Below are 27,770 nucleotides of genomic sequence, written 5' to 3' on the forward strand. Positions count from 1 at the left end.
AACACTGGGCTCATCTACACATTACTCCTGTAATTAACGGATGCTATGGTCACACCACTACGATTAAGCATCTGAGCACATCAGGAAAAGCTTCTTCTCAGGAGTTTGAATAGGGGTCCTAACAGCATCACTGCCATTCCAGTGCATGAAGACAGCTCTTCTACGGCACTACAATTTGTCCCACCTAGCACTTCCACAGGTACAAGCTGGCAACCAGCTTAGTGATTTCTTCTGTTGCTTAGTGTAGTGGTTCAGAAGAAAGGAAGCAATTAAAGAGGACAGGGTAGAGGTTGCCTTAGGTATGGACAGAGTAAATCTCTTCGCAGGCACAGCAACAGAAAAATGCAGGTTACATTTCATGGGAAAAATAAACCCAAAAACTTTCTGCTGTTGGAATGCAAAACCAAAATCTATTACAAGCACACTTACACACAGACACACAGGTACCTTTCTGTCCATCCACTAATGCTAGTCCCTCCTATACTGGCTGAGTATATACCTGAGAAAAAACATTAGTGTTGAAATATTGCCCTTTAGAAAGCTTGAAAAATGGAGGGGAGCAGGGAGAGGGGGTTGAGAGAGAGCATAAAGAAGCGGTAGTCTCTCCAGTTTCCTTCGCATCCTCCTCAGCTCAGAACAAGGCCATACACCAGCATGGACACAGCCTGCTCAGAACAAGACCAAAGGAATATCAGTTCACAGCTCTACAAAGCACACTAGTGTCAGTACAACTGGGTTTCAGATTTCAAACCTTGAATCTGAAGAAAGTTGTTGCATTTTCTATAAAGAGGCTCCTGTACAAGTGCTGTGGGACAGCTGCGTTCATGTTCAACGACGACTCCAGCTAGACTACTTGCATCAGTGCTGGCTGCCTGTGGCTATTTGGTTTGATGGCAGAATCAAAAGGCGCTTTAACAACTTGCAGTTAACTTCTCCTCAAAACATACATTAGGCACATGAACAAAAGAAAAAAAAACAAGAGCTCAGAATAAATTAGCTTCTCAGCAGAAGAAAAGACACCTGGATTGCAGCATTTCACTGAGGTTCCAGAGAAGGCCGTACAGACACCTGCATGCTGGAAGGTAATTTTTTCAGTGGCTTATCAGCAGACTGCTTGCCACTGGAAGGAGGAGACTGGACTCCGGGATCTAGCTGGGAAGACTTGGACTTGCGACTGGATAGCAGAGAATGTTTGTTGGGTGTGGCATCTTTTGGGGTGAGTTTTTCTTTTGCAGTAATGTTGGCATTGGTTTGAGAGGCTGGTGGGACAACACCTTTCTCCAACTTGTCTTCCAGCACGTTTTTACTGCCCGACTTGGAACTGCTGCTCACTGTCTTTTTTGAAAGCATCGTTGTCTTTCCCAGGTCTGCAGATCTCCGGGTCTCCTTCTGCCTTAAGGCTGATTTAAAGAAAGACAACCCTTTCTCTTCTGACTTACTGTCCCTCTTCAAACCAGAACGCACACCAACATTTGGAGACCGCAGGTTGGCCATGGAGGAACTCCGCACATGCTTGCTGTCTACTGCCCTGCTGTCACTCCTAGAGTGGCTTATCCGTGGGGAGCTTGTTCTTGAACTGCTGGTAACACTTGTTTTATCTGAGCCCAAACTTATCTTAGAGCCCTCCCTACTGAGGCTTCGGTCTGAAGTCCGGCTCTTCCCAGCAGAAGAGCCCTTAGTCAATGAGCCTGATGGGGGTTTCTTGGCAGCCGTGGAGGAGGGAGAACCACCTGACTTTTGCTTCTGTTGAGCTGATGGGACAGCCACCTCAAGGGGCTTCGTGCTATGGTCCTTCCTAGCCTGAGTGGGAGCAGGAGACCCATGTCGCCCACTGGCCCGGGATGAGTCCGTCTTGCTTCTAGAGCGGGAAGCTTTCTGGGAACTCTTTAGTGGAGGAGGAGAAGAGTGAGACGCTTTGGTCTCTTGGGTAGATAAGACTGTCCTTCCCTTCCTCGAACTTTTGTCTGGCTCAGAAACTCCCTTGGAGCTGTGAACCTTTTTAGGGGTGCCACCTGCCTTCTCTGCAGCCAGCCCTGTCCCACTGGGGGCTTTCACCTCCTTGACTGGAGAGCTATCCACAGAATCACTCTGATCAACAAAGGCGATTTGATTGTTGTTATCAAAAGGGTCCAAAGCAGGGCGATTCCTGTCTGGCTGTGCAGAGCTTTTAACATACCCATCTGAAAGATCTGAGCTAGATGTCCTTATAACAGACTCTTCCCTGAATGCCCCTTCCATGACAGCCAAGGGGGCTCTACGAGCCGTCTTGTGCTCTCGCCGACTGCCATCACAGGGTTCCAAGTAGCTGCTAGAAAGATTCCTCAGGCTACCGAAGCAAGAGGTGGAGACTTTATCATCAGCAGCCTCCCCGATCTTCTCCAGGGTGGAAGCAGAGGTATGTACAGGGGAATCTCCAGAGAAGCGGGATGGAGAGTTGGAGCGCAACTGCAGTTTTGCAGAGAGGGACCACGAGGGCCTGACACCGTTCTCACTCACTGCCAGTGGGCTGGTGACAGAAGATCTAGATGACAAGCTCTGACGCTGGACACTCCTTACAAAGGGCCGAGTTGAAAATCCTCCTGCAGAGAAAGCAAGCAATGCCCTCAGTATGAAAGCCAAGCCTCCCACCCATCCAGAGACAGTATTTCCCCAAGAGTCAGACAACCCACCTACACCACTCTGTGCCTATCTCTTCTCACTGGCAGCAGGTACAGCTTCTTGCTTAAAAGCTGATCAAGGAATTCAACAGCTGTTAGCTGTTGCTAGTGGTCACCCAGAAGCAACTCTGAAACTCCTAACTGAAAATCCAGGTTTTCCTCTCATCCCTGAGCAACAGGAGACCAAACACAGGTTTTGCATCCTGGAAGTCCTTGAAACTAGCAATGATTCCCCCAACTATGATTGTTCTTCCAAGAATACATTTTTCTGTATGAAAGACTATTTTCCCATGCCTTCATGTAAAAGGCAAAGTAGGATTCCTACCTCTTTAGGCAATGTATTTGTATTTACAGACACAAAGTGCAATAAGTGTTTTAGAAATGAGACTGCCATGACTAGATCTGACAGTTATCAGAACACTGCTGCAGGGACATCTCTTTACCCACTTCAGAACGCTCAGACTGTCCCCTGAAGCTCCACATTTTCAGAAGTTACAAGGCAGTAGGTGGAGGAGCCCGGAGCAGAACAGTCATTTCCACACACAAGTGAACTCACTTATCTCCACAGCGTACAGCACGGCAGTAATTACACCCATGCTCAGCTGTAGCATTAGGTCAACCAGCCTCCCTGCAAAGTTGCTGTAGTGAAGCCCAGAAAAAACAAGAAGTTCTTGATTGAGAAGTTTCCTTTCTTTGAAAGGGTCCTTACAGTTCCTCCCCTGCTCTTCTCCATCCTTTCATACCAGAGAAAAGCTCACCTGTGCCAGAACCCATCTGCTCCTACCAACACAGTGCCTGCACCCCCCAGCTGCTTGAGTAACTGTCCCTTATAATTACATATTTTGCAGCTATTTTAGCAGGGAACTTGCAACAAAGCGACTAGGGGCTCAGCATCCCCCACCATGACAGCGCTGATACCCACCATCATCTTCACTCCTCTCTCCAGTCAGCTCCACCGATTCCGAGAGCGAAGCCAGAGACGTGCGCCGCGATGAGGCTGCCGAAGCAATGCTGGGCTGCTTGCTGCCAGGAAGGCGGCTGACCCAGTGCTCACAGAGCGAGGAGCTTGTGGAGCCTGCAAGGAATCAGGCACAGAGGTCAGGCCTGCAGCGTGCAGCTGAAGGACACATGAAAGCCTGGAAGGCCACCCAGAGTCAGGTACTGCACTGGCGTTGAGCTGTCCCACACAGCCATGGCATCCAGGTACTGCCAAGAGACTAAGCCCTTACCTTATGAAATAGTCATGAGCAAGAGACAGGATTGTGCTTGTGCCCGTGTGCTGTGAATGGAAAGAATCAGTGCAGCAGCACACAGGCAGAGGGCAGTCCTTGAGCTGCCACAAAAACGCAGCACACATCCTCTCCTTTCCAAAGGCAAGTCACAAAGCTGCATCTGCCACCAGCTCATCCCGGATTCAGCCAACACACTCAGCTGCTGGCTGCCTACCTGAGACCAACAGCACTGCTGGAGGGAATAAGCCAGTCACGTTTTCACGTTGTTTTGACAGGGACAGCTCTGAGCAGAGCTTACCCATGGGTGTGGAGCGACCTCCCCAGCCTCTTTGCCACAACTAACATAAGAAGTGGGAGTTTCCCCACAGCCTGCGATGCACAGCAGCAGCCTAAGACAAGCCTAGCTGAGTTCTGGGACAGAGAGTGGAGGCTTAAGTAGAACTGGGCAAAAGATTCTTTAGAAGGACAAACTATCCAAACTACAACCACTCCTTGACAATGCCAGTGGGGCTTACCTGCCACAGAGCTGTTAGCAGACCAGGATGGGATTGCTGTGCGTCTCTGGTAGAAAAGAATATAAGCTGTCTGCTTGCAGACTTCATTTTCAGAGAGCTGCTGGACCTCACTGTCATCAAAGCAGTACCACTGGCCATCAACCGAGTTTTTGCAATATGCTGAGGAAAAAAAAGCATTACTATTAGACTTTCCTCACTTCTACTACTCTCAGGTTTGCTGTGTAACAACTTAAACATGACTTTACTTGCTACAATGGACTCAGGGGAGAATGAATAGAACAGATGCATTCATACAATACATATTCTTTCAGTAGGACTGTCAAGATGGGGTCTGAGGCCACCAGAATACAGCAGCTCACATGTCAGAATTTTCTTTGTCCAACATTACTGCTTAGCACAGAACGTTATTTGGGGTGGCTCTGTTCACATCACATTCTGTTACTTGTGGCAGTCTGCCTCCATCAAGGAATCTCTTTCTGACTGAGCCCAGTCCACCCAGGACCACCCAAGCCCAGAAATGCACATCAGGGGGCAAATCTGGACACACACATTTTCTGGGCTGCTGGGTGAAGTCGTACAGATCCTAAAAACCACTGAGGAACTTTTGTCTATCTCTGGCTACTCTGGGAGCTGATGGAACAAAGAAGAGTTTGTAAACTGGATGTGCACACAGGCAATGTGCAAATACTTCTTATGTATAACAGCCTCTTTTAACTACAGAAGATGTGTTGAGTGGCTGGCAGCATTTCTGAAACATAAAAAGCCAGCTTCATATGCTGAAGGAAAAAAGTAGCAGAGAAAGAAACAGAGTCAGACATTTGGGGTCAGGCATTGTTCTATTCCTCAAAGCCATAAAAGTTACCCCTCTGGTATTACATAGCCAGCCCTTGTTAGTTCCATTAGGTCCTTTTGTCAAGAAAGGTGAAGAAGGTATGGATACATTAGAAAAATATACCTCTTCTTCTTTCTGAGAGGATCCAACATACAGAACACTGCAGGATACTTACCTGTATAGTGCCCCCCTTGCATGGTTCCATGATGATTGCAGACAGCATACAGGTCATAGATATAATCCTCAGGATCCCTTCCGAGGCCATAAGGTCTCCTCCAGGGTGACCAGTGAGATGGGAGGCTCCAGCTGCTCTGACTGCGCTTAACAACATGAGGAGTCATGTCCAAGCCACTCAGGGGGAATTTAACCATGTTCTGAAGTTTCATCCTCCGGTCTCCTTCCTGTGTGAACAGAGACTGAGCTGCATGAGGCAGCACCAGCATGCTTGGGAAAAACAAAGGCCCAGGAGAGGGATGCATAGAGCAGAACAGCTGCTTTGGAAGAGGTGAGCTAGCCAGGTCACTCCCTGCCCAAGCAGCAGTCCACCAGCATCAGTGCTGACAACCTTACCTGTCTAAACCTTTTGAGATGTATGATGAGAACATCAGGTAAGGTCCAGAGGCTCAGTGTGATGCTACCTTGCTGCAACTGCTTGCAGTGCGGGCATCGCCATGCATCATCCGGGGCAAGCTACAAGAAAGAGGCATAAGTGGTATGAGTTTTCCAATTCCAAGGCAGCTTTCAGTAAGCCACTGCTCCTCTGCTGCCCCTCAGCACCCTATCTACCTCCAGCAGTTACCAAGCTCATTGGAAATGCAGGGTTCCCAGTGATGCTTTTTTGAAAGAGTGAAAAGCAGAGGGACACGTGCACCTCACACAGGAGGCACTTACCACTGCAAGACAGAATTCAGGTAGCATGGCTGTGAGAGGAGCTATTTCCACTTTATAATCCCCAGTTCTTTTGAGGTGGGGGAGAAGCAGCAGCAAAGGCAAAAAGCAGGCAGGCTTGGCTGCCTGAGTGTAAGTATTTTCACAAGAAAACCAGCAGCAAAGAAAGACTCAGAACAAAAAAGACAACAGATGTCCTTCAAATTTCATCTCTGACTCATCGCTGCCCTGTAGAAACTCTGTTCCTCCCTATTTCCCAGTGATACAGGCTTACAAACTGCAGGGATTTTCATTGTTCACTAAGGAAAATGTGTCTTTTCAAAGACACAAACACTACACACACTTCCCTCCAAAGCCCAGTCCTCAGAAAACTCAGAAGCCAGAGAGCTTTAAGCTGCCAAACAACTTTTCTTTCTTATCTGATAGAAACAACAAGAGAAGTTCCAAAATTACAGAAGCTCAAACACTGGTCTTTAGTCCACCTCTAGGAGCATCCCTTTTCACAGCAGATTAGAGATCTCTGGCGAAGGAATGCAGACTGCTTACATGCACTGGGCAAGGGCCAGATCAGACCCATGTCTGCTCTGCCCTGTGGTACACCATCGCTCCTGCTGCTTCAACAGCCCCGCACCACGAGCGGAGCTAGAGGAGAGCAGCCCACGCTTCTGGAGAACTGAACTCTGGTTATCACACCATCGTTTGGGGGATCCCACTCAGAGGGGGTTGCCCTGAGCTCAGCCCTGCCAAGCTCTCCAAGACATGAAGAAGCCACTCCCTGTTTGAACTTTTTATAATGTACGCCAGAAAAAGGCATCACTATTTCACACAGAGGAAACAAGAATAGAGGAGTAAGCTCTCATATCAACATCTGAGGAGGGCAAAACCTCCCAAAGCAGTACCTCCCACAGCTTTCTCCTCACTGCTAAAACTCCAGTAGCAGGACTGGTGACTGATGTTGTGTTACATGTTTACTCTCCTCTGTCAAGAAGCGAGTGTTTGCAGAAAACAGCTACTCTGCTGAGTTTGGGAGTTGATGCAGCACATGGACCAGCCAGCCCTTCCTGGCCCTGGCTGCTACACAGTCTTCTCCCTACCTGTTCCTCTTTGGTGTACAGTTGGAAACACTGAGATAAAGTGCAGGTCTGAGGTTGATGATGAAGCTCTCTCTGCTGGCGGACGCTTTCAGAGTCTGGAATATACTCCTCTTCTGTATTCACAAACAAGCTGCATCAGGGAGACAACACATTTACCAGCACATCCACCCACTCCCCACGCTGCCAAGGATCTGTCCTGAAGGTACAATCAGCAACTCTTCCCTGGATTTGTCCCATTATGTGAGCCCAGAGCTGACTGGCAAGAGAAGTGGCTAGGGCAACACAACCAAACACAGCTTCAGTGTGCACCCACTGCAGTTTAATCCCAAGAGAGGAAAGAGCTGCTCGCTCCCCACAAGTATTCTCACGTGAATATGATTTGTGGGGGAAGGAGCCACAGGTGAGGCACCTGCTCTGTAATGCCAAACCTCAGCTACAGAGAAAAGGGCTCCAACTCCAAGCAAGCCTAGGGCACCCACCACAGTCTGTCCCTGATGCTGGGGCACAGGGTTGAGTTTGAAGGGTCTCCTGTTTGCTGAAAAGTGCACAATTCACACAAAACAGCCAGATACATCATTCAAGGTGAACATGCTTTAAGGCTTTCTACTTTATACTTACTAATCTTTAGTTTCTTTGTCCCATTCTACCACTAATTTCACATGAGCAGTTCCCCCCTGTCCACAAGACTTCAATGCCCTGGAGAGAGGAGCAGACAGAAGTTAGATCACCTTTCAATCTGAAGCCTACCTTATCTTGTATATACATATAAACATCTCTCCACTAGCCCCTCATCCTTCCTCCACACCCAAACAGGGTCAAGCTTGCAAAGGAGTCAGAGGAATTAATACAGCAAAGAACACAGTAAAGCTGGCAAAACACATTTACCCAAGTACATTAGTTCTGTAACTAAAAGTACAGTTGTTTACAGAACAGGCATCTACAAAAAGTTCTGAAGAAAAGCAGTCACTAACACAAATTTAAGCCAGGGAGAGTAATACTTTCATTCTGTTCTCCAGATGGCATGACACACAACTGAGCAATCCTCACACAGCTTCTTGAGGACACTGGGTCATTTCCCTGCTCCTCAGGCCTGTAAGGTCCATTCCACACACCCCCACACTGAGACTGTCCCTTTCTGCCTGGCTGCACACTGAGCTCCCAGCTGAGAAGCCCCTCTGCACCCCTGGGAAGGAGGAGCAGCTCACCTTTCCACTGTTGGATGGCAGAGGGGTCGCTCCTCCTGAGGTAGCAAGTATGTTATGCCCACAACACTGACCACTCGCAAGCTGAATGGGCAAACCTGCAACAAAGAGTAGAAACCATCTCAGTGGCTCAAACCCAACTTACCTATGTGCAAAGCTGCTCTCAGCATGAGCTGACTTTACCCTAGAACATGTGTTTTACCTGAGAAAGCAAATGCACAAGGTCTCAAATATGCCTACACCAAGCAGCTAACAGAGGGCTGAGGTACAGCAAGTGAAGTTTTTTACCAAACTACTTGTCTGCAGCAAGCAGACACCCTTCTTCCCCCTTCTCTCACAGGGGGTTTCTCATCAGAAACATGTAGTCACTAGATGTTTCAGCTTTTCTTTCAGGCACACACCACCAATCAGTGCATTTCCAGAGCATACAGCATCACTAATCTCTCAAGTATTTCTTAGAGGGAAGGAAGGGAATAATGCCATTTCTTCACCTCAGTCTAACCTTGTTTATATGTTCCAGTAAATAGACAAAAGCACCAAAGAGGTGGAATACCAGACTGGGACATTATTACCCAAGAAAATATTAGGAAGCCATTAGTTCACAGTGTGTGCACCATGTTTCACTGCAAGTAACTGGCTTCCCCTTTAGTCCACGTCACACAGAGCTGGAAGTCTCAAACAGATGAACCATTTGCCTCACCTGCATGCAGGCTGCAGGCCGCAGGAAATACTGCATCTTCTCCAGAATTTCCTTCTGCAGAATATCCCAAGCAATTGTTTTTTCCAAATGCAACACAAAGGGCAAGCCAAACCTACAGGAAGGAGTAGCATTTGAAGAAGCAATTAAGAGAATATGTTCGGCAATCAGATCTCCACACTCTGAGGGCACCACTCTCCTCACTGGGCACACTCTGGATGAATCTCCCCTGAAACAAAGCATTTAAAAGCTTGTCTCTAAAGGAGAGGTGCTTAACTTTGAGGAAACACCATTCCAGCTGCCCACCAGAGGGTCATTTTTAACAGGCTGCTGCCCTGCTCTGTGCTCAATCAGCTCACTGCTTGAGTTGCAGAGCATTGCAGGCTGCAATCATTTTTTTCTGAAACAAAGTTCAGCAGCTGAGACAGATGTCAGCCTGCAGTTGGTACAAATACCTTTGCCATGGTCATTTCTCCCTCCACCCCAACCCTGTTTATATTTCAAATAAGTTTCCACAGGTCACAAGATCTCTGTAGAGCAGCAGTATGTCCTTCCCACTGCTCTGCAATCAGCACTTTCCAGTAACACTGGACTATTTGAAGTTCACCAAAACTTTGCTGTATTCATTTATGTTTTTTGGTCAAGATGTTCTTTAGCACCTACTTCAAGCTAGGTGGTGAAGGAGCAACTGCTTACATTCGTGTTTTCACTACACAGTGAGTAAAACCAAGGTTAATTAAGGAAGCAGCCAGAGGAGTAACTGCCAGTCACCTTCTGCTCTGCTGTCCAGTGCACGCTCTGTTACACACCAACAAGACAATCTTGTCATTTGCTGCTGGCTTAGTAGAGGGCTGTTCCAGTTTTCCAGACTTCACTGTTCCTTGAGAGTAAGATATTGTTCGGGAGTGCTCAGTGCCACATTTCAAGTTATTCAGGTTATTGTTCACATGTATTCCTGAAAAGTTAGGAGAAAGGAAACATTTTGTTATGCCATGTGCCTTTAGTGCCCTCAAGAAACCCTCCTTTGGTGGCAGAGGAGTAGGTCAGTACAGAACCAAGATCATTTTTATCACTTGTATAAAGGCTTCAAAGTGCAGTTACTTTTCAGAGCAATTATTTCTTTACAGAGAGAAGTTACATGCAAGTGCTCACCTAATGGATTGTTCACAGCAATTTGTACAAGCACTCCTAGCCTGTCTGCCTACAAGAAAAGCTGAAGTGACAGAAAGGGTATTTGTTTCTTCCAGTAATAAAGTTTGCCATTGATTACGCTCTATCTACCCAGATACAATTACTCCCTTTCACTGAGAAGGGGATGCAGAGAAGCTGAGGTTTTTGAGCTTTGTTCATTCCTGAGACTGTTTATTCATCACCAGCAACGTGATTTTAAATAACAATTTCAGTAGCTTCAGCTGGTCCCTAGCAGGTCTTTAGATCACACCTGACAACTGATTTCACATTAAGCCAGCTTGGCCTGCAGAATTAGCCCTGGAAAGAGGAAGAAAGGAGCCTCGTACATCGCTTCTCAATAACCTCCCAGCTGACACACCATTATGTCAACTGGAATGAGCCTGGACAAAGCCAGAGTTGAAATCAATACACCAGAACATCAACTATTTGTGGAACTTTCATTCTCAAGTATATCCTCTTCCAAAACAAGCATCCCTCACCTAGTCACCCAGGGTGAGCATTAAGCAGAGTGATTGACTTACCTCTCTGACTGAGGATACCCTCGGGCCGAAATATCTCTGGGGTCTCGAAGGCAAAAATGCAATCACTTTCATGAATGGTGTCCAGGTCATCAGTATCACAGAAGGAACGATGAAACCCATCGTAGTACATCTCTGTCAGCACAATCTAGAGACAGCAGAAGCAAACCAGAACCCATTAAACCACCCACGCCTGGTCCAGCTGACCTGCCCTGTTTTTCAACTTGGATTTTCCTACTAAGCTATGGCATTCCTCAAAACATCCTGGCATCAGCCAGGAGCAAGGAACAGGGAAAAGGATTGCCATAAAGGAGAACCTGGGTTAAAGGCAACACATCGAGAGGCTATGGTGGGATACAACAGCTTTCCTTTTCTTCCTACAGAGGAATTGCCCACAGGTCCCCAATGGCTGCCTCACTGCCAGCATGCATGGATCACCACGTGATCAGGCAGGTGGTCTCCATGCTCCACTAATAGCTATCCCAACATCACTAGTCTTCAAAAAGCCAATGCACAGGGAAAAGAATGATCTAGATCACCACTACCCTGCTTCCCCCATTCAATCATTTGCATTCAATTTTCAGGTGACAGGAGATGGGACAAGGGGAAATGGCCTCAAGCTGTGCCAGGGCAGGGTCAGATTACATGTTAGGAAAAAATTTTTCCCTGAAAGAGTTGTCAGGGCCTGGAACAGGCTGCCCAGGGAGGGGGTTGAGTCATCATCCCTGGATGTGTTTAACAAAAGGGTAGGCGAGGTACTTAGGGATATGACTTAGCCCAGGACAGGAACAGTTGGACTCGATCGTAAAGGTCTTTCCCAACCTTGTGATTCTGTGATCACAGGCAGCAAATTTCAGTTTCTACATATCTAACACAGGATGAAAGCCTTTGCTCTCCATCCCGCTGAAGAGAGGCCATGTGGGTGACAAAACCAGCCCATTACCTGCTCCGTGGGTATCTTGGTTTCTGAGGAGACAGCCTCCCGCAGCCTGGCCACCGTCCCGGAGATGGGCACCGCCACCCCGATCCGCATGCAGTGAGAGCACTTCCCCTGGTACACCACGGTGACATAGAGGGGCCTGTGGAGAGCACGGGAGGCACTGCTGGGGCTGAGCAACCCTTGGCAGCACCCTGAACAGAGCCAGCCCAACCTGGGTGCACCCAGGCTGTCTGTGAGCTCTAGGGCCCTCTCAGCAGCCCAGGCCCACCTCACACAGGAGCTATGCTAGGCCACAGCCAAGCAAGTTTCATTTCCAAAAGCATTCTCACTATATGAACTGATGTCATTTCTTGCCACAAGCAGAAAGTCTTCTCAAAAAAGCCCCACAAAGTTCAAAATAAAACTCTCTATTAGAAGGCAATTGTAGTTTTCCAACAAGGATCCTGTAGTGCAGCTTAGGACAGCCTAAGGAAGCAACTTAAAGCACTCAGAGAGCGCTGCTGCTGCTGGGACCTGCTGCTCCAGGTTGTCTCCCACCACTCAATCCTGCCTCCAACAGCAGCCAGAAGTGCTACCTCATGAGAAGAATGGGGCAGCTAGCCTACCTGGGACACCTTTCCTAGAAAGCCCACTCAGCAGTGGAGCAGGAACTTCTGAACCAAATGTGACAGCCTCATATTTAGTACATTCTTTCATCACTTTGTTCCATTGCTTCTTGAACCCATACAAACATTCTGCATCCAAAACAGCAAAACAACCATCTCTCTATATGGGCTCTGAACTTTGTAGACAGACTTCTCTCCCAGGAACCTTTTTCTTTCTTGGCAACAGCTGTCTTTCAAAAATCCCAAAACCAAAGTATTTTGCAGGAAAGCTGCCAGATTCACCTTTTGCAATCGTAGTGATCAGTAAGATTGTTCTAAAGAAAATAAAAAGCATTTTTTCATCCTTTTCCCTTTTTAACTTTAAATTAAGTCAAACAAAATGTTTTGGTTGCTTGAATAAAAAACAGAAATCAAATTCTATAGGAAGTGAGGGAGGGGGCAGAGGGCTGTTCTGAAACAAGACTCAATTTTCTAATTTACTTGCAAAAAATTAAAGCTCCATATGGTCCTATCTATCTTTTTAAAGACTTACCAGAGAGATTTTGCTGACGTTTCTCTTCCTTCTGCAGCAAATTAAACAACACTATATGCATGGGAAATGGCCAGTGATAAGTTGAGACAGTTACATACCGTGTATGAGGCAAAGGAATCGGCAGAGAGATGCAGAGAAAAGGGTCAAAGGTGTTACTCTGCTTCTGGCAATGAGGGCACGTCAGAGAAGACCTAGTTCAAATATCAATAGTAGGGCAGAGTTATACCTCATTTCATCAGGCATGGATAAATCATCAAGTCACAAGTAACAGCTCAGCTGCCCCTTTCTACTCTTTTCTCCATACAGAGCAGCTCTGCAGAGACTGTAGAGAAGCAGCTGCTGTAAGTGAGGATCTGCTTTTACATCATTTTAAAGTAATTAGCCTCAAAGTTTATTACAGGGTATGCCCAGAGATGCGTTCTCTCCAGTCACTGAATTTGGCTTTAATAAACATCACTGCAAAATTAATAATTCACAAACAGTAGCTCAATCGTGGAAGACCTGAAAGGGTTTTGTCTTTAGAGGGAGGAGAAGTGATGTGAAAGAGACTGCAACAGTCAGCACTGCAGGTGTACAGGCCTCTTGCTCAGAGGGGAAAGCTCCAGACAGTGCATGCAGAATTAACCTGCACCTTACACCAGCATCATGGTTTAGACCAGGCTTAAGGTTCCTCCTTTGCAAAGAACACCTTAGCAAATATGGGGGAGGAAAATCGAGCACCTGTAATTCTTAGAGCAGCACAGACACAATCACTGAAGAGCACTAGAAATTAGGCTGTTTTCTTGTATTAGTTCTGAAATTAGAAAGCTCCATTCCCCGAAAGTACGAGAAACTCATGGGAAAACCCTGAGGGGACAGTGAAGGATTCAGCTCAGAATTCCCAAGTGCCAGATAACAGGATCTCTGCAGGCTCCCTGGATCCATAAACTCCTTAACAGCCTCCAGGCATCTCCTGCCACAAGCTCTTGCATCTGAACAGCCAGGGTAATCCTCACAGAGCTGAATTGTTCTTGGTCTTTGCTCATTGAGCACTGACTGACTTTCAGGATGTGTCAGGGCAGGTGAAGAGGTGGTACATACTGTAGATCTTCACAGAATATACCAAATGAGAAGTAGTGAAACTCATTCTCTCTTTTGGAGCAAGATCTTAATTTAGATTTCATTCAGCAGGAATTCAGAAACAGCTGTTAACACAGTGACACCAGTCTTAACTGCACTGGGAGCTGGCATCAGGGTAGAATTATACTGGGGTCACCGATACACGCAACAATGCCCCAAAATTTACAAACTATCATACCTGTACTGGGCTTGAAAGAGTTCCTGCACAAAAGTACTACTGATTGGAAAGGCTGGTCCCTCGAGCAGTACATCATCCTCCAGTGGTGGCTAAAAGAGAAGGATAAACCCTAGAAGCACACCCAAGCATGGAAGTACATCACACCAGGAGGCTCCAGTGCTGGTAGCCCAATCTGTGCACTCCTTGCCCAAAACTACTAGTAAAGCTACACAAGATTTTTAAATACCGAGAGCACTCCACTCACAGGAGTGGTTATGCAGGAATGTGAGGTAGCTAGGACAGCCCAAGGAAAGGCAGAGATCTCCCACCAGACGTGTTGGCAGCAGCCCCCCTGTAATGCCTCCAGCTCTTGCAGAGCAGTATGTGGCCACTCACAAGTGGCTGCATCAGGCAGCACTTGCCAGGGATTAGCCAAACTGCTCATTACAGACACAGGGCCAGAAACACACAGTATTTTAACCCAAGCTTTTGTCCCACACAAACTCCATCGGAATGGAGAAGCCAACAGGGAGATGTGATTTAAAAAGACAGACTGTATGCAGAGTTAGAGCTCCTCTCCCCTGCCAGCTCCCAGCAAGGTCCCTTACCTTGAGTGGGGGCATGCTGCTGTAATTCACTGCGTTGTTCAGATCTTCATGGACTCTGTCTAGAAGCCAAAGCAGGAACTCCTGGGCATCGTGCTGGGCATTCCCACGGTACTGCATAGCGTTCTTGGACACGATGTTCTGCAGAGACAGAGACAGCACACAGCAAAAGCATAAGAATTAAGGTCTGCCCTTTATCAAGCCCTCACAATCAGGCACAGTTGACAGCACGCTCAAAACCAGGGACTGCCAACAGCTCTGTACAGGGCATTGCTGTCCCACACCGCCTGGGAACAGGCCAGGTCACACCATCCCACGCAGGGCCCTACACACACTTTGGTATAAAGCAGGAGACGATGCCTTCTAGGCAAAGAAGCTGCCCCTGCTCCCAGAACAGACCAGAGGGGATGTGGCAGTGCTTATGAAGGAACTGCATCCTTCTTTAAACAGAAACATGTAAAATAAACTTTCTCTGCTCCAGCTCTCCAATCTCAACTTTACCTCCACAACACCACCCTGTGCTGCAGACCAGGGGATATAACACAGGCTCTGGAGGGTGGGAGCCAGCAACAAGCTTCTGCATTCAGCACCCCCAGCATGAACAATCCCTGGAGTAACACGTCCTGGTGGGCTGAGCCCAGCAGCAGAGCCAGGCTCCCTCCCCAAGCAGCAGATGCCACCGCTGCCACAGAAAACAACCAGCATGTTCTGCTCTCCAAGGAGGCACCAGGCTGCGGTCAGGAGAGTCAGCCTGTTCCTCGTGCTGCTCCTGAAACAGGCAGGATGTTCATCTAACACATGGTCACAGGTCAGCCGCCCCCACACTCCCACTCCACCAATTTTAACCACAAAGTCATTTCCAGGCTTTTCTTTGTAAGACACAGGATCGTAGCAAAGCTCCCATCACCAGCACGCTGACTTCCTAACCATCCTGTGTCACACACTACAGGGAAAAGCAATCATGTTTAGGGTGTGCCACACTAGCAGCACTGCACCCACAGCCATCAGTACACCTGCAGAGACAGACAGTGCTTGTATGGGGCTCAGACTGGAGAGGGGTCCCCAAAAAGGGGCAGTGGCACCACAGACCAGCCTGTACCCGCAGGGCAGGAACCACATGGGAAGGCTGCAGTAGACCAGCCACCCAGGGAGCACGGAGAGGGGCTGGGCAGGCTGCACACATGCCCAGAGCTCCTCCATTTCTCTAATCAGACCTTGCAACAGATTTGAGAAATGAGGTTGGGCTGCTCGCTTTATCCCTCTAGAAAATGGGGTCACCAGAAGCGGGGCGGGGGTGGGATGGAAAAAGACAGGAAAGGCCTGGTAAACATCCACGCTCTGTCCTCTATAATCTGTCCACCTGCCTCAAGGCAGCAAAATAAGGAAAACCAGAAATAATCTGCTCTCATTACATATGTGCAAAGTCCTTCTGACAACAGATTTGCTGCCCCTGCCCAAACAGGGACCAGCAGCCTCCCAGTAAAACATGTAAAGAGAGTTTGAAACAAGCAAGGGGTCCACAGCCAACATTCACCTCTGCACCACACAGGTCCCAGCCCAGCACACCCTGCTCAATGCAACAGCAACTTGGGATGCTGCTGCAAGCCAATTCACTGGGGAGAAATACCTGAAGTAGTCTGCAGATTAAAGAGGATCAAACCACTGTCTCTGAGCCTACTTCCCATTAAGCAAAGAAGAGATACATTGACAGGAAAAAAATTGTCAGAACACAACAACAACAAAATCTTAAGGTGTTAGCCTGACACCTCCTGCCCTCCTTCAGCCAAAAGTTTAGTGAATTCACAGAATTACAAGGTTGGAAAAGACCTCTGAGATCAAGTCCAACCATACCCATCCTCTGCTCAACGATACCCCTGAGCATCTCATCTACCTGTCTTTTTAAACACAAAAAATTACATTTAGCCCTTAAGTTACTGTGTTAAGTTCAAAGCTGAAAATCAACCACTGAAGCGTGAAGTGGAGACTTCAGTCCAGGCTTAAGCAGTTATCTCACTACACCGTTTCCCTGGAAGAGCTCTCCATCCCCCCACAGTAACACACCTGCCTTTTCATGGCCTTAGTCATCCTTCCCAGTCCCTCCTGCACCCAGCTCAGCACACCAAGGTGACAATCTCCTGTGCCACCACCCAGAGGGGACAGCTCCAAAGGCAGCGCAGGGCACAGCAAGACCAAGCTCATTCTTCTCAGCAGTGAGTTCACTGAAGAGGGACAAGAGGTGCCAAAACACACACACACACACCCCCCAGCAGTGTAGAGTCCTCTCTGCACTAAGATATAACAAGGTATGATATCACCAGGGCAGCATTAGCACTTTTCAGTCGGCGTGCTAAGAGCCAGCTGACTTATCGGTCTAGTTTGTTCAGTGAAGTTAGCCAACAGGTGCTACCACTGCACTCTAACACCTAGTCTAGACAGAGTTGAAGATAAAAGGGTCTTTACTATTAGTAGGAGGAAGTGAATCCTGTATTTCAAGGCAAGAAACAAAGGGGTGGGGGTTCTGTATGGAAACAGACTTAAGGACTTCAGGAATCCAAGCTCGTATTTCTTATCTCCTCTCTCCCAGAGTCACCAGCACATCACTCCAGCCTAGACCCTCACTGGCTTTTACCAACACGCATTTCTGGTGCTGTGCTGCCCTACAGCCAGCTGCAGGGCCCAGTAACACCCCACAGCAGAGCAACCCCTGGGGATTCCCAACAGCCAGGTGCCTGGGGCTGTATCTGTGCCACTCCTCATCTTGGAAGCCTCTCCACGGTAACTGTGCTGGTTTCCTCCACACTCTCACAGCCTGAGTGGACCAAGGATAAAGAGCTGCCCGTGGAGACAGATCGCAAGATGCTGGAAGTGATTCAGGAAGCACTACAAAATATCAGATGCAGTTCCCTCACAAGAGGCTCTGCCACAAACACACTCCAGCAACAGCAGCGTGTTCCCAGAGTTACTCACGCTTCCTGCCATCACTGCTACAAGGGGGGTTGTTATTACTTAAACCTCTGCATCTGCTGCTCAGCTAAATGTGTGCCTTCCTCCCAGTGTGCTCTGAGATGCTGGGGCAGCACAGCAATCAGACAGGCAAGGGGTAAAGGAGGAGGAACAGTCATGCAGCGTGCAACTGTCAGTATTAAGGAACACAAGTAAACCCAGGCAAGAGATAAAGGGCACTGACTCAGATAAACAATTTAACAACTTGAGGAACTCCTGAAGGACACTCTACACCCAACTAGGTGGCTGAACAATCACAGTCCCCCAGCACTCCCTGTCTCCAAAGCCAGCCCCCTCTCTCAGGCTGGTGGCTGCAGAGACAAGTGCAGGGGACCCCCAGCCCTGTCAATAGCTGGGGACTGCAGGCTCCTGGCAAGCCAGGCTGGTGCTTCCTGACCAGCTCCAGGAACATCTGATGGGCAAACTGAGCACATCATTAAGCACTGTACACCCTGAACTTTGTAGTTATCTTGAGACTCCCCTTTCAGGCCGTGAGCTGCAGAGCTGCCCACTGGGGCAGTGGGTCTCTGGGCTGTGCTGGGAACACCCTCTGGCCTCCTCTCAGCCCAGGGCTGAAGCAGCTCGACTTGGCCTCCAATGGTACAATGCAGGTGACATCCGCACAGCTCAGGCAGCAACCTTGGTTGGGACGAGGCCACAACTGCAACATTCCCTCCCCAGGACAGCTGCTCAGCCCCTCAGGCTGCAGGAAGATCACTGCACATGAAGACAGACAGAATACAAAGCATAACCACAAACTTTCCTCCTCTTTTTTTGCTCATCACTTAAGAGAAGGACGACACCTTGTTGGTGTTGCTGATGCCAACCTGCTGCTGTAAAGAGACAGCAATTGCAACTGGCTACAGATACAGATTTAAGAAGCTACTGATCTAAAAAGACATAAAAACACATTAAAACCACCACATTTACCACAAGCACCCCCACCCCCATAGCCTTTAATCCTCTGCCCCTAATCTGAATCTGTTGTAAGCAAAGGCAGTGCGTCTGAACAGACTCCATCCCTCACAGCGTGGGATTAAGAACAGGTCAGGAACCATTTTGATGCAGCTGGTTCAGATGGGAGACCCAAGGAATGGTCTCCTAAGCTCCCTTCCCAACTGAACAGGCACACATTTCCATCCCCCTTCCTCAGCTGAGCACCTAGGAGTTGGGCAGGAGGAATACAGCCTTCCCTTCCCCAGATGTGCAGGCTCCAGCACGCAGGCACCCTGGATGGCAGCGGCACCATCAGAAGAGATAAGAGGGGGGAAAATCGTGATTTCCTATCGATCGCATCCACTCCTCTAATCCCCTAATGCAGGCACCCTATAACCAAACAAGTCCCTGTCCATCTATAAAGCAGATTTACAGCAAAGACGCATTATCATTTTTATCAGCCCACTGAAAGTTTAATAATCATTTATCTGTTGCTCTGAATAGATGCAATAAATAAAGCCAAACATAGCTGAACTACTGGCCTTTCCTTTGCTGCTGTTATTGTTCCAGATCACAAAGACAACTAAAGGAAAAATGTCAGTCTGCTATTTTCCAGTGTGCCCCTGGTAGGAAGCAGCTGTGGGGAGGTTTTTGTACACGAACGGATGAAGCCAGCTCATTAGAGACCTGACACAATGACACATATGAGTAGGAAAGAAAGGCTATTCTTTATCTTTCATTGAACATCATCAAGTTATGCTCAACCACATCATTTTTTTTTTTTCTTTTTTAAACCCACAGACATAATTCTGTGCTTGGGCAACTTCTACAGCTGACATCTCATGAAGAGCATTCATCTGACTGATTCCTCCTGCTCACAGGCAGACACAGCAATTTCCCCTCTCTGAATTGAGATGTTCTTTTCTGGGGAAAACAATACCTGGGAAGCATGGCTGAGACCTTCTGTTCATCCCCAGGCCTGGGGACAAAGCCAAGGCCAGCAGTGACCCTTCGCCCAGGTGAAAGTGCCAGTAGGGAGGCTGCCAGCAGGGACCATTATGCTCCTTCCTGGCCAGGGCCCTGCCACTGGCTGCCACCACCAGACCTGCACAGCTCCCAACACTCAGGGCACGTCAGCTCAGCTGCTGCAGGCTGCACACAGCAGAAAGAGAGAAAACTGGGGAGAGTCAGAGCCATGAGCCTCTCTCCTCCTCCCCCCAAGGCTCACAGGGATGCTGGCTGTCTCCCCTGGGGTTCACCTCTCTGCCTCCCACCCAGCACTGAGGACAAGGCACTAGTCCAGCCTGTAACAGGTGAGATCTCCGCTGGCTGAGCTTTACCAGAGCTCTCCAAAAGGCAGAAAAGGGGATTTTTGAAGACAGCACCTCTGTTGAAGCAGACAGGGCAGGAAAAAACTCTCCTCCTTTGCCCCCCGGGGCAGTCAGGAGGTACTGGGGCTCTGGAGGCAGGACAGCACGGTGGCTTCACTGGCAGCCAGCCACCCCTGGGGCCAGTGCTAACTGGCTCCCTGCACAGCCAGGCCCTTGCCTGCCACAGAGGGGAAATAAACAGCCATTTATTGCTCCACTTCAAAAATATATTAAAAAAAAAAAAGAGTACATCAGAGTACAGCATGCCAGGACCAGAGGGGATCCTCCACCGTATTTAACAAGCCCAGACAAGAAGCATCACCCCACTGGCCGCTGCCTGACATCCGTCTCATTTTAGCAGCTATTCTCACCCTTCCAGGCTGAAGCCTTCATTAATCCTGAATAACCACCTTTCTTCCACACATAAAGAGAGAGTGAAGTCTGTCAAGACACTTTCCAGGGTCGCTGCGTGCACACACAGCACTCCCTGCTCCACACAGGCACAGCACAATGCTGGAAAGGGACCTGGATGGGAATGTTGGTCATTGGGTGCTGGATTCTCAAACAGGCACAGTCCTTCCTGGGCTTCTCATAGGAGCACAGTCACACCTGCCAGAAGGCACCACCGGGAGCTGGTGTGACTGCTGGGAGAGCTCATCCTTACCAACAGCAGCGATCAGGTTTTGTCCTACAAAAAGGCTTTATTTTCTTGCTATGCCGGCAGAACGATCTGTGGGATTCAAAGAGTCAGGGATTAAGGAATGGGGGGACACCACAAGTGTGAAGCAGTTCAGTAAAGGAGAGTCAAAAAATGCTGACAGGGAGGACAGACTCAAGGGCTGGGGAGCCCAAGGAGATCACGCTCCAGCTGCCTACTTGTGGCCTCTCCTGGTTTGGCCTCAGGTCCCCGACACGGGAATCTGACCACCAACCGCTCACATGAGCCTCCCTGCCTGCTTCAGGAATGCTGCAAAACAAACGTTCATTTCACTGGCACAATCATATGCAAAAGAGCTCATTAACACAGCGCTGTGCAGCAGTCATGCGTTCAGATGGAGCCATGGAAGGGGTCTACTCGCAGCCGAGCGTGGCCGTTGATAGATGCCAGTGTGCTGAGCAGGGCACGGAGCAACGGGCAGATCCAATTAAGCTGCCTAAAGAACAACCATTCCCTCGCCCATTCCACAGGTTGCCAGACATGACATGGTTTTCATGCTTTCACCAGTTGTACTTCTATGGAAGCAGCATGGTAATAAAGCTCTCCAAGCTGAGAGGACAGGGTACATGTTTTGGAAGCCACACACAGTCATCCCTCCAGTCCCAGAGAGGTTCCATCCAGCCATCAGCCCCAGGGCCCCCTCGCAGTGGGGCTGCAGAGCTGCTCTACACTGGGGCCTCCTCTCCTGCTTCTCCCTCTGCTCATGTCCTGGACTTCTGGAGATGAGCAACTAACTGCACAACTTCTTGCCCTTCCAGCAGAATGCTCTCAGCAAACCAGCACCTGAAGTCCAGGCAGCAGCTCGGCTCCCTGGCCCCCAGCCTTCTGCTGCACTTACTCAGATCAAAGTTTGAGGTCTGACCCAGATATCCCCAAAAAAGTCTTTGGATTTGACAGGTAAATCAGACTGCTGCTTTAAGGCAACCTTGCTTCAGGAAACCCTTCTCAGGGGGCTTGGTGGGAAGGTAAAGAAAAATATGCTTCGATTGTAAGTAAATATACAAAGAATAAAGTACATTTAAAAAAAACCCTAAAAGCCCCACTACACACAATAATGGACTTGCATCTTACTGATCATTAAAAAAAAGAAACTTCTAACTTTGAAAGAATGCCAAAGACCTTCAGGATCCCAGTGATGAGAGAAACATGGTCCCAAGACATCAAGAAGTGTCACAATAATGATGCAGAAAATTTGTAACTTCCTTCCTGTTTCAAGAGTGTCAGTTGCAACCCCCAGAGCAGCTCTGGGTAAGTGTCCCCACTGCAATGCCACCACTGGCAGCACCTGGATGGAAAGGGAGCAAGCACTCCAAGATCCCACCTTACCTGGGCCCACTCAAAGCCTGTTTAGATGAATGTGGGAACTGAAACACCAGGAAGGAAGAGATGAGAGATTAGGCAGGAAGGTCTTACATTTCTTCTTTCACATCCCATTCTCTCCTCTGTGTGTGAAGGGAGGACAGCCTGCTCCCCCCAGAAATATTTTAGGAATAAGCAGCTGACTCTGGCCAGAATAAAATGACTGATTGCTGTGCTAGGCAGAGAGCAAGATAATTAAATACAACCCAGGCGATCTGATTGCACATGTAACCGGCCCCGTTAGCAAAGCACAAGTGAAAGCTCATGGCTAACAGCTCCACTGATAGCACTGCAGACTTCCAACTCCCCAACTGCACCATGTAATCTACAGCAGAGGGTAAAGACACTGAGAATGTCAGTACTTTGCAAAAGTTCATCATTCAGAGGAGTTATTAATTCACAAAGAAGCGACCAACACAGCTGGCAGATCACTTGCCTCAAGCACAGTATTTACACCAAGGGCACTTCCAAGGAGCATCTCCAAACTGCAAGAGTTACACACAGCTACTGTGAAACTTTACACTACAGACAGGTTTCAAATAATTAAATAAATAAAAATGGAAGCACCACTGTTAGCTTGGCACAATAATCCCTGCTCCACTGACAGGGATTCATTCCGGGTTCAGATCTAATTCTGATAATCCAACTCAATCAAGTTGTTATTGTTTTGCTGTATTTGCTGTACACAGTGGAAGTAATAAAAAAAATAAGGCAGTCTTCATCTTGCAGGACAAAAGATACAATACAGGACAAAAAAAAAACCCCAATCAACCCAGTTCCAGCACACACAGGGTCTTGTTAAACATTGACATGCTCCAGTGTGCAACTGGCTTAGCTTTGAAAAAAGCTTCAGAAAACAGCTTCATCATCCACAGGAAAGCAGGACCCCAAGGAAGGGAAAGGTAGAGGATCTGGGTAAGTACATACAATTTTTCAAGGCCAATTAGTTTAAATAAAAGACCTTCTCGCTTAAGACCCCCACCATCACCTCTGAGGGTGGCATGCTGATTGCCCATTACAAAGGGTGCTCTGTCCTCACCCTCTGACACTCCCAGGAGCTCTGCAGGCAGAACAGGACAGCTCCCTGGAAAAAAAAAAACAAGCCCGAAGCACAGCAACTGCTTATACAATAGATGTTTGTCACCATTGTCACACCATCACAAAGGGGAAAGAGGAAGCACAAGCTGCAATATTGACCCTTGTTATGAAAGCAACAGTTCTGTTCAGGCAGGAAAATAAAAACCACCCAGCAATCGGAAGAAAACGATTGTTAAAAACTGCAAAGGAGCACAGGACCAACAGGAAAAGTCATCCAAAGCAGAGATTAACAGCAACACAAAATCCATCCCCTCCTGCGTCACCTCCCTGGGAAGGGCTCTCCAGGCTCCCTTCTGCTCCCAGCCCCAGTGTTGCTACCCAAGGAAGCAAATCCACGTCTATGTCCCACTCCATTCTGCTCCTCCAGCTCTCACGAAGAGGTGCTTCCCCACACATCCTTTGCCACCTGCTAGCTCAGCCTCCTGCAGCCACAGCACATGAAGCACCCTCTCAATGGGCAGCAAACACCTCTGTAGCAGGAAAAGCAAGAGGATACACACAGCTTCCACAAAGGATACACACAGATTCTGCTTCTATCACAGGGAGCAAGTCCTCACGAAGTCTTCCCTGGTACCCTTTCCAGAGCAGATCCTTGCCCTAGGATAAGCCATTGCAAATGCTATTGTGAGCACTCTGCATGGATCCACACTGCAGGAAAAAGTGTTTAAAAATATTTCTCATGGCAGAGAGAAATGTCAGATTTGAAGCGGACACTGGCAGAGATCCTTGCCTTTCAAGTAGATCTCACCAGAGACAACGTGCTGACCCGGTAACCACCTCCCTCCCCTCACCATGCATTAGCTCTCTTGCATAGCTCCCTCTCAGCCCTGCAATTAAAGACAAACCATTTTGTACAAACCTCTTCTTTTTAATTGCATTTTCCTTGTTTTCAGCAAGACTACACGATTCAGGAACCCATGAGATGGGTTATTTTTTTGAAGACAAACCTAAAAAGGGGGAAAATCCTCCCAAGCACAGCTAAGGTTAAAGAGCATCTAGTAACTCATCCCTCAAAGGCCACGTCTACAAGGATTCAGAGAGACCCTCTCTTAGAAAAGGATTTCCTCTGCCCCAAGAAAAAAGCATACAGATCTAAGAACGAGCCAGAGGATAAGTATTATCCCTTATCCTGAAATACGCTTAGTGCCTGCAGATAAGTATTTAGGAATCAGGAATTGTCTTTGTAAAATTACATTCAGTGCCAGAAGAGGGGGGGGGGGGGGAAGCAAGAAACACCACCACACATGGATTTCTAAGCATCCTGGCTAGAAGGCTTCCTGAGTACTAAACAAATATTACTGTCAATAACCATCACTGTTGGAGTGAAAGCACAAAATTAAGATCATTTTTATCCTTTAAAAAACTAAAACAATGACTGGGGAATGTTCCACCCTCTCTCCAAAACAAGCTTAGAGCAAGGTTTTTCTGTTCTAGGGAGAAGCAATGGTTTCAAGAGTGAAAACACCCATCTTCACCTTTCTCAAATCTAAGCCTGTTGTTTACATTTTTAAATTAACTGTGCAAATCTGCTGCTGAAGAAAATTTTAATTAAGAATATTGAATTTAATAGTAGGTTCAGGCTACTTAACTGTCTTCAGAGGCATTAATTTACTATTAGAAGTAATTGCCCCCTGTAAGGAAAACAACAGAGTACTTGACATAATGACAAAGTCCTTCGGAAGACCCGGCCTGCTGACATTGTGCAGCCTGAACAAGACCTGCTGGGATGAGATCCCCCAAGGCAAGATGCTTTTTAGAAACCTCCGGGGACCTGACAGGTAGAGGATTGATGGGCTCCCTCTACATCAACAATGAGTAGAAAAGCACTGGCTTACCGTTAGTGACGCCTGCAAAGAAGCAAAGAAAATTCCACTATTAAATAAAAAAAGGCTTGGAATATAGCCTTGATGTAATCTACAGACCTGCTTCTCTTCCTCTCTCTGGCATGCTTATCTGAGCACCTCAACCACAGGCCTGCACAAGCAGCACATCTCGGCCTAGAAAGCAGCCTGCTCTCCCCCTCTGATCTGATCAGTTACACTGGCAAATGGTAATTCTGCCTTCACAACCTTTTATTCCTGCTATTACTCAGGAGAGATCCACAGTTTCTTCTCCTGCCAGAGCGCCTCTGGAGCAATGAAGGATTAGGATAAAGGCAAGTGCCCCACAGGACTGGATGTGGGGAAACCACAGCTGAGCGACTCGGCTTCCGAAGCCCTTCTCCATCCACAGACTCCTCTGAAAACCCCAGAGCCACGCATGGTCCCTACCCAGGGCCACCTGCGCCAGGCAGCCTCAAGGGAGGGCAGACACTTTCACTCCAAAGGCAAACTGCCAGGCTCTTCAGGGAATACCCCCACACGGCTGCAATCACCTGGAAGCATGCGGGAGAAGCAAAGGGAGCAGGTGCTGGCCGTGTGTCAGTCCAAACTACCGAGGGTGCTAAAGACCACTGACACCTCAGGAGCCTCTCTGATATCCCACCACGTAGCAGGTACCAAAGGTGAGGGTACTGAGAGTACCCACCAAATGTACCTGCTGCTACACCCCACCTGAACCAAAGGCAGAGAGCCCAAAGCCACGTTAACTCTGTTCCTGCTGTGTTTTCACACATCTGTGTGGCCCCTCTCCAACTCACTCTGCGAGAAGAAAAATCCCCTCAAACAAAAGTCTTTAACTTAACGGTGTGGAAGTTGCCACCTACCCTCTCATTCTTTCACATGGCCAGTTTTACACACCAGGAAATAACTGTTCCAATAAAACTTCACACTATTCTTACTTTTTCAAGAAGCAAGGCAGGCCTGGAGTGCTTTTCATACAGTTATGTCTTATTCCGTCCAAAAGCACTGCAGGGCATTTTTAAACCATGGGGGCAAAGCCCATGCCCTCTGCTACAATTCCCAGGGGGAGCACAGTGCCTGTAGCAGGGCACAGCGCTGCACAGCGGGGTGGAGCAACCAACAGCCACTGTTGCATCAAACCACAGTGCGAAGACTCCAAAGCGGAGAATGACCCTGGTATTAAACACGAGGTAGTTATGCTTTAGTACTCTTGCAACTCATTCCCCAAATCAGACCCAAGTCCAAATGCTTGGACAGAGTAGGAAGCCCAGCTCTCAACAGACACCACCTCCTCCCACACATAGCTCATAGCTACTGGCTCCGGCGCTGCAATGATAATTAGTAGCAACTTTTCTAACGGCAGCACAGCGGAGGCATGAAACAGCAGAACGGGCACTTACACCCGTGAACAGCAGCAGATCCATCTGCCAGCTTTCAACACCATCAGGGAACAACTGCAGCAGCAGCACCCAGACCACAGGCGTTCACTCCAGGGACAGCCAGGGACGTGAGGGGCAGCCACCCTGGCCAACAGAGTGGGCACACAACAGCATCACCCAGCCAGACACCTGCATGTGGCTGGGGTTCTGCTTCTCGGGGAGGATGCCCGCAAGCCAGTGTGGCTCTCCAGAGCTACCAGCACGCAGCTGGTAAGACCAGCAGGCTTTCCACAGCATTTAAGCTCTCAGACAAGCGACATGGCCTCAGCACAGCCCAAGGACCAGGCGGTGATGGCACCCACACGATGTAGGCAACACACGCATCTCAGTGTCACACCAGCCCAGGCCGGGAAGGCCTATCTCGCCAGCCCCTGGAGCAAAGCACAGAGCCCAGCCCCAAGCATCGTGCCTGGGCGAGGGGCAGCAAGGGGCCGTGCCCTCCCCTCGACGAGGAGATGAGCCCTCCAGGGCCGGTGTCGCTCCTGGGCGGGCGAGGCCTGCGTGGGGCAGCTGCCTTGCGCTCGGCCTTCTCGCCTCGAAGAGACGAGGCAGCCACCCCCACCGGCAGCCGGGGCCCCGCCGCCCCGCTCACCTTGAAGTCGCGGCTGTGCTGCGGCGTGTACTCCAGCGTCCAGAGCGCCCGCACCAGCTGCGCCAGCTGCTCCGTGACCTCGCCGGGGGTGGGCGGCGGGCCGTCGGCGCCGGGGGGCGGCCCGCCGCGGAACTGCTCCAGCGCCAGGAACTCGGCGAAGAGCTCGGTGTTGCTGAGGCACTGCAGGATGGCGTTCATGAAGCAGGTGTTGCCGTGGTTGCGCAGCCCCGCCACGCCGGGCACGGCCTCAGAGCCGCCGGCGGGCCGCGGCGGGGGCTCGGGGCTGCGCGGCGGGCCCGGCGGGAAGCAGCTGCCCAGGCCGCCGGCCGCTTGCGGCGGGGGCAGGCGCGGGGCGTGCGGGCCGCGGGGCTCGGGCTCGCTGCTGTAGTGCGAGAGGGTGGAGAGGGTCTTCAGCACGCGGCTCATGAACCCGCCGAGCGACCGGCCGGACGGGGTCGGGGTTGCGGCGGTGGGGGCCGGGGCCGAGCCCGAGCCGCCGCCCGCCGCCCGCCCGCGGAAGAGCCGCTTGCTGAAGGAGCGCTTCTCCTTGGCGCTGCCGGCCGGCCCGGGGCCGCTCACCCGCGACATGGCTGCGCGGCGCAGCGCGCATCCCCGCTCAGCCCGCCGGCC

General features: G+C 49.2%; 1 protein-coding gene across 2 annotated transcripts; it reads right to left on the reverse strand.

Moving 5' to 3' along the window:
- Positions 1 to 1,035: 1,035 nt before the first annotated feature.
- USP31 (ubiquitin specific peptidase 31) lies at positions 1,036 to 27,728 on the reverse strand (the record flags this gene model as incomplete). 2 transcript variants are annotated; one of them, XM_084271199.1, is made up of 16 exons in its annotated part: positions 1,036 to 2,579; positions 3,580 to 3,732; positions 4,405 to 4,563; positions 5,412 to 5,637; positions 5,807 to 5,926; positions 7,219 to 7,348; positions 7,837 to 7,914; positions 8,424 to 8,518; positions 9,121 to 9,232; positions 9,889 to 10,072; positions 10,830 to 10,974; positions 11,770 to 11,905; positions 13,002 to 13,094; positions 14,201 to 14,289; positions 14,788 to 14,925; positions 27,141 to 27,728. In XM_084271199.1, the coding sequence occupies 16 exons, from the start codon at positions 27,726 to 27,728 to the stop codon at positions 1,036 to 1,038; spliced, it is 3,990 nt and encodes a 1,329-aa protein (XP_084127325.1). The 2 variants fall into 2 exon arrangements, with proteins under 2 accessions (XP_084127325.1, XP_084127326.1); XM_084271200.1 differs by lacking the exon at positions 5,807 to 5,926.
- Positions 27,729 to 27,770: the final 42 nt, after the last annotated feature.

The sequence above is a fragment of the Gallinula chloropus genome (assembly GCF_964237585.1).
Source record: "Gallinula chloropus genome assembly, chromosome: 15".
Classification (NCBI taxonomy): domain Eukaryota; kingdom Metazoa; phylum Chordata; class Aves; order Gruiformes; family Rallidae; genus Gallinula; species Gallinula chloropus.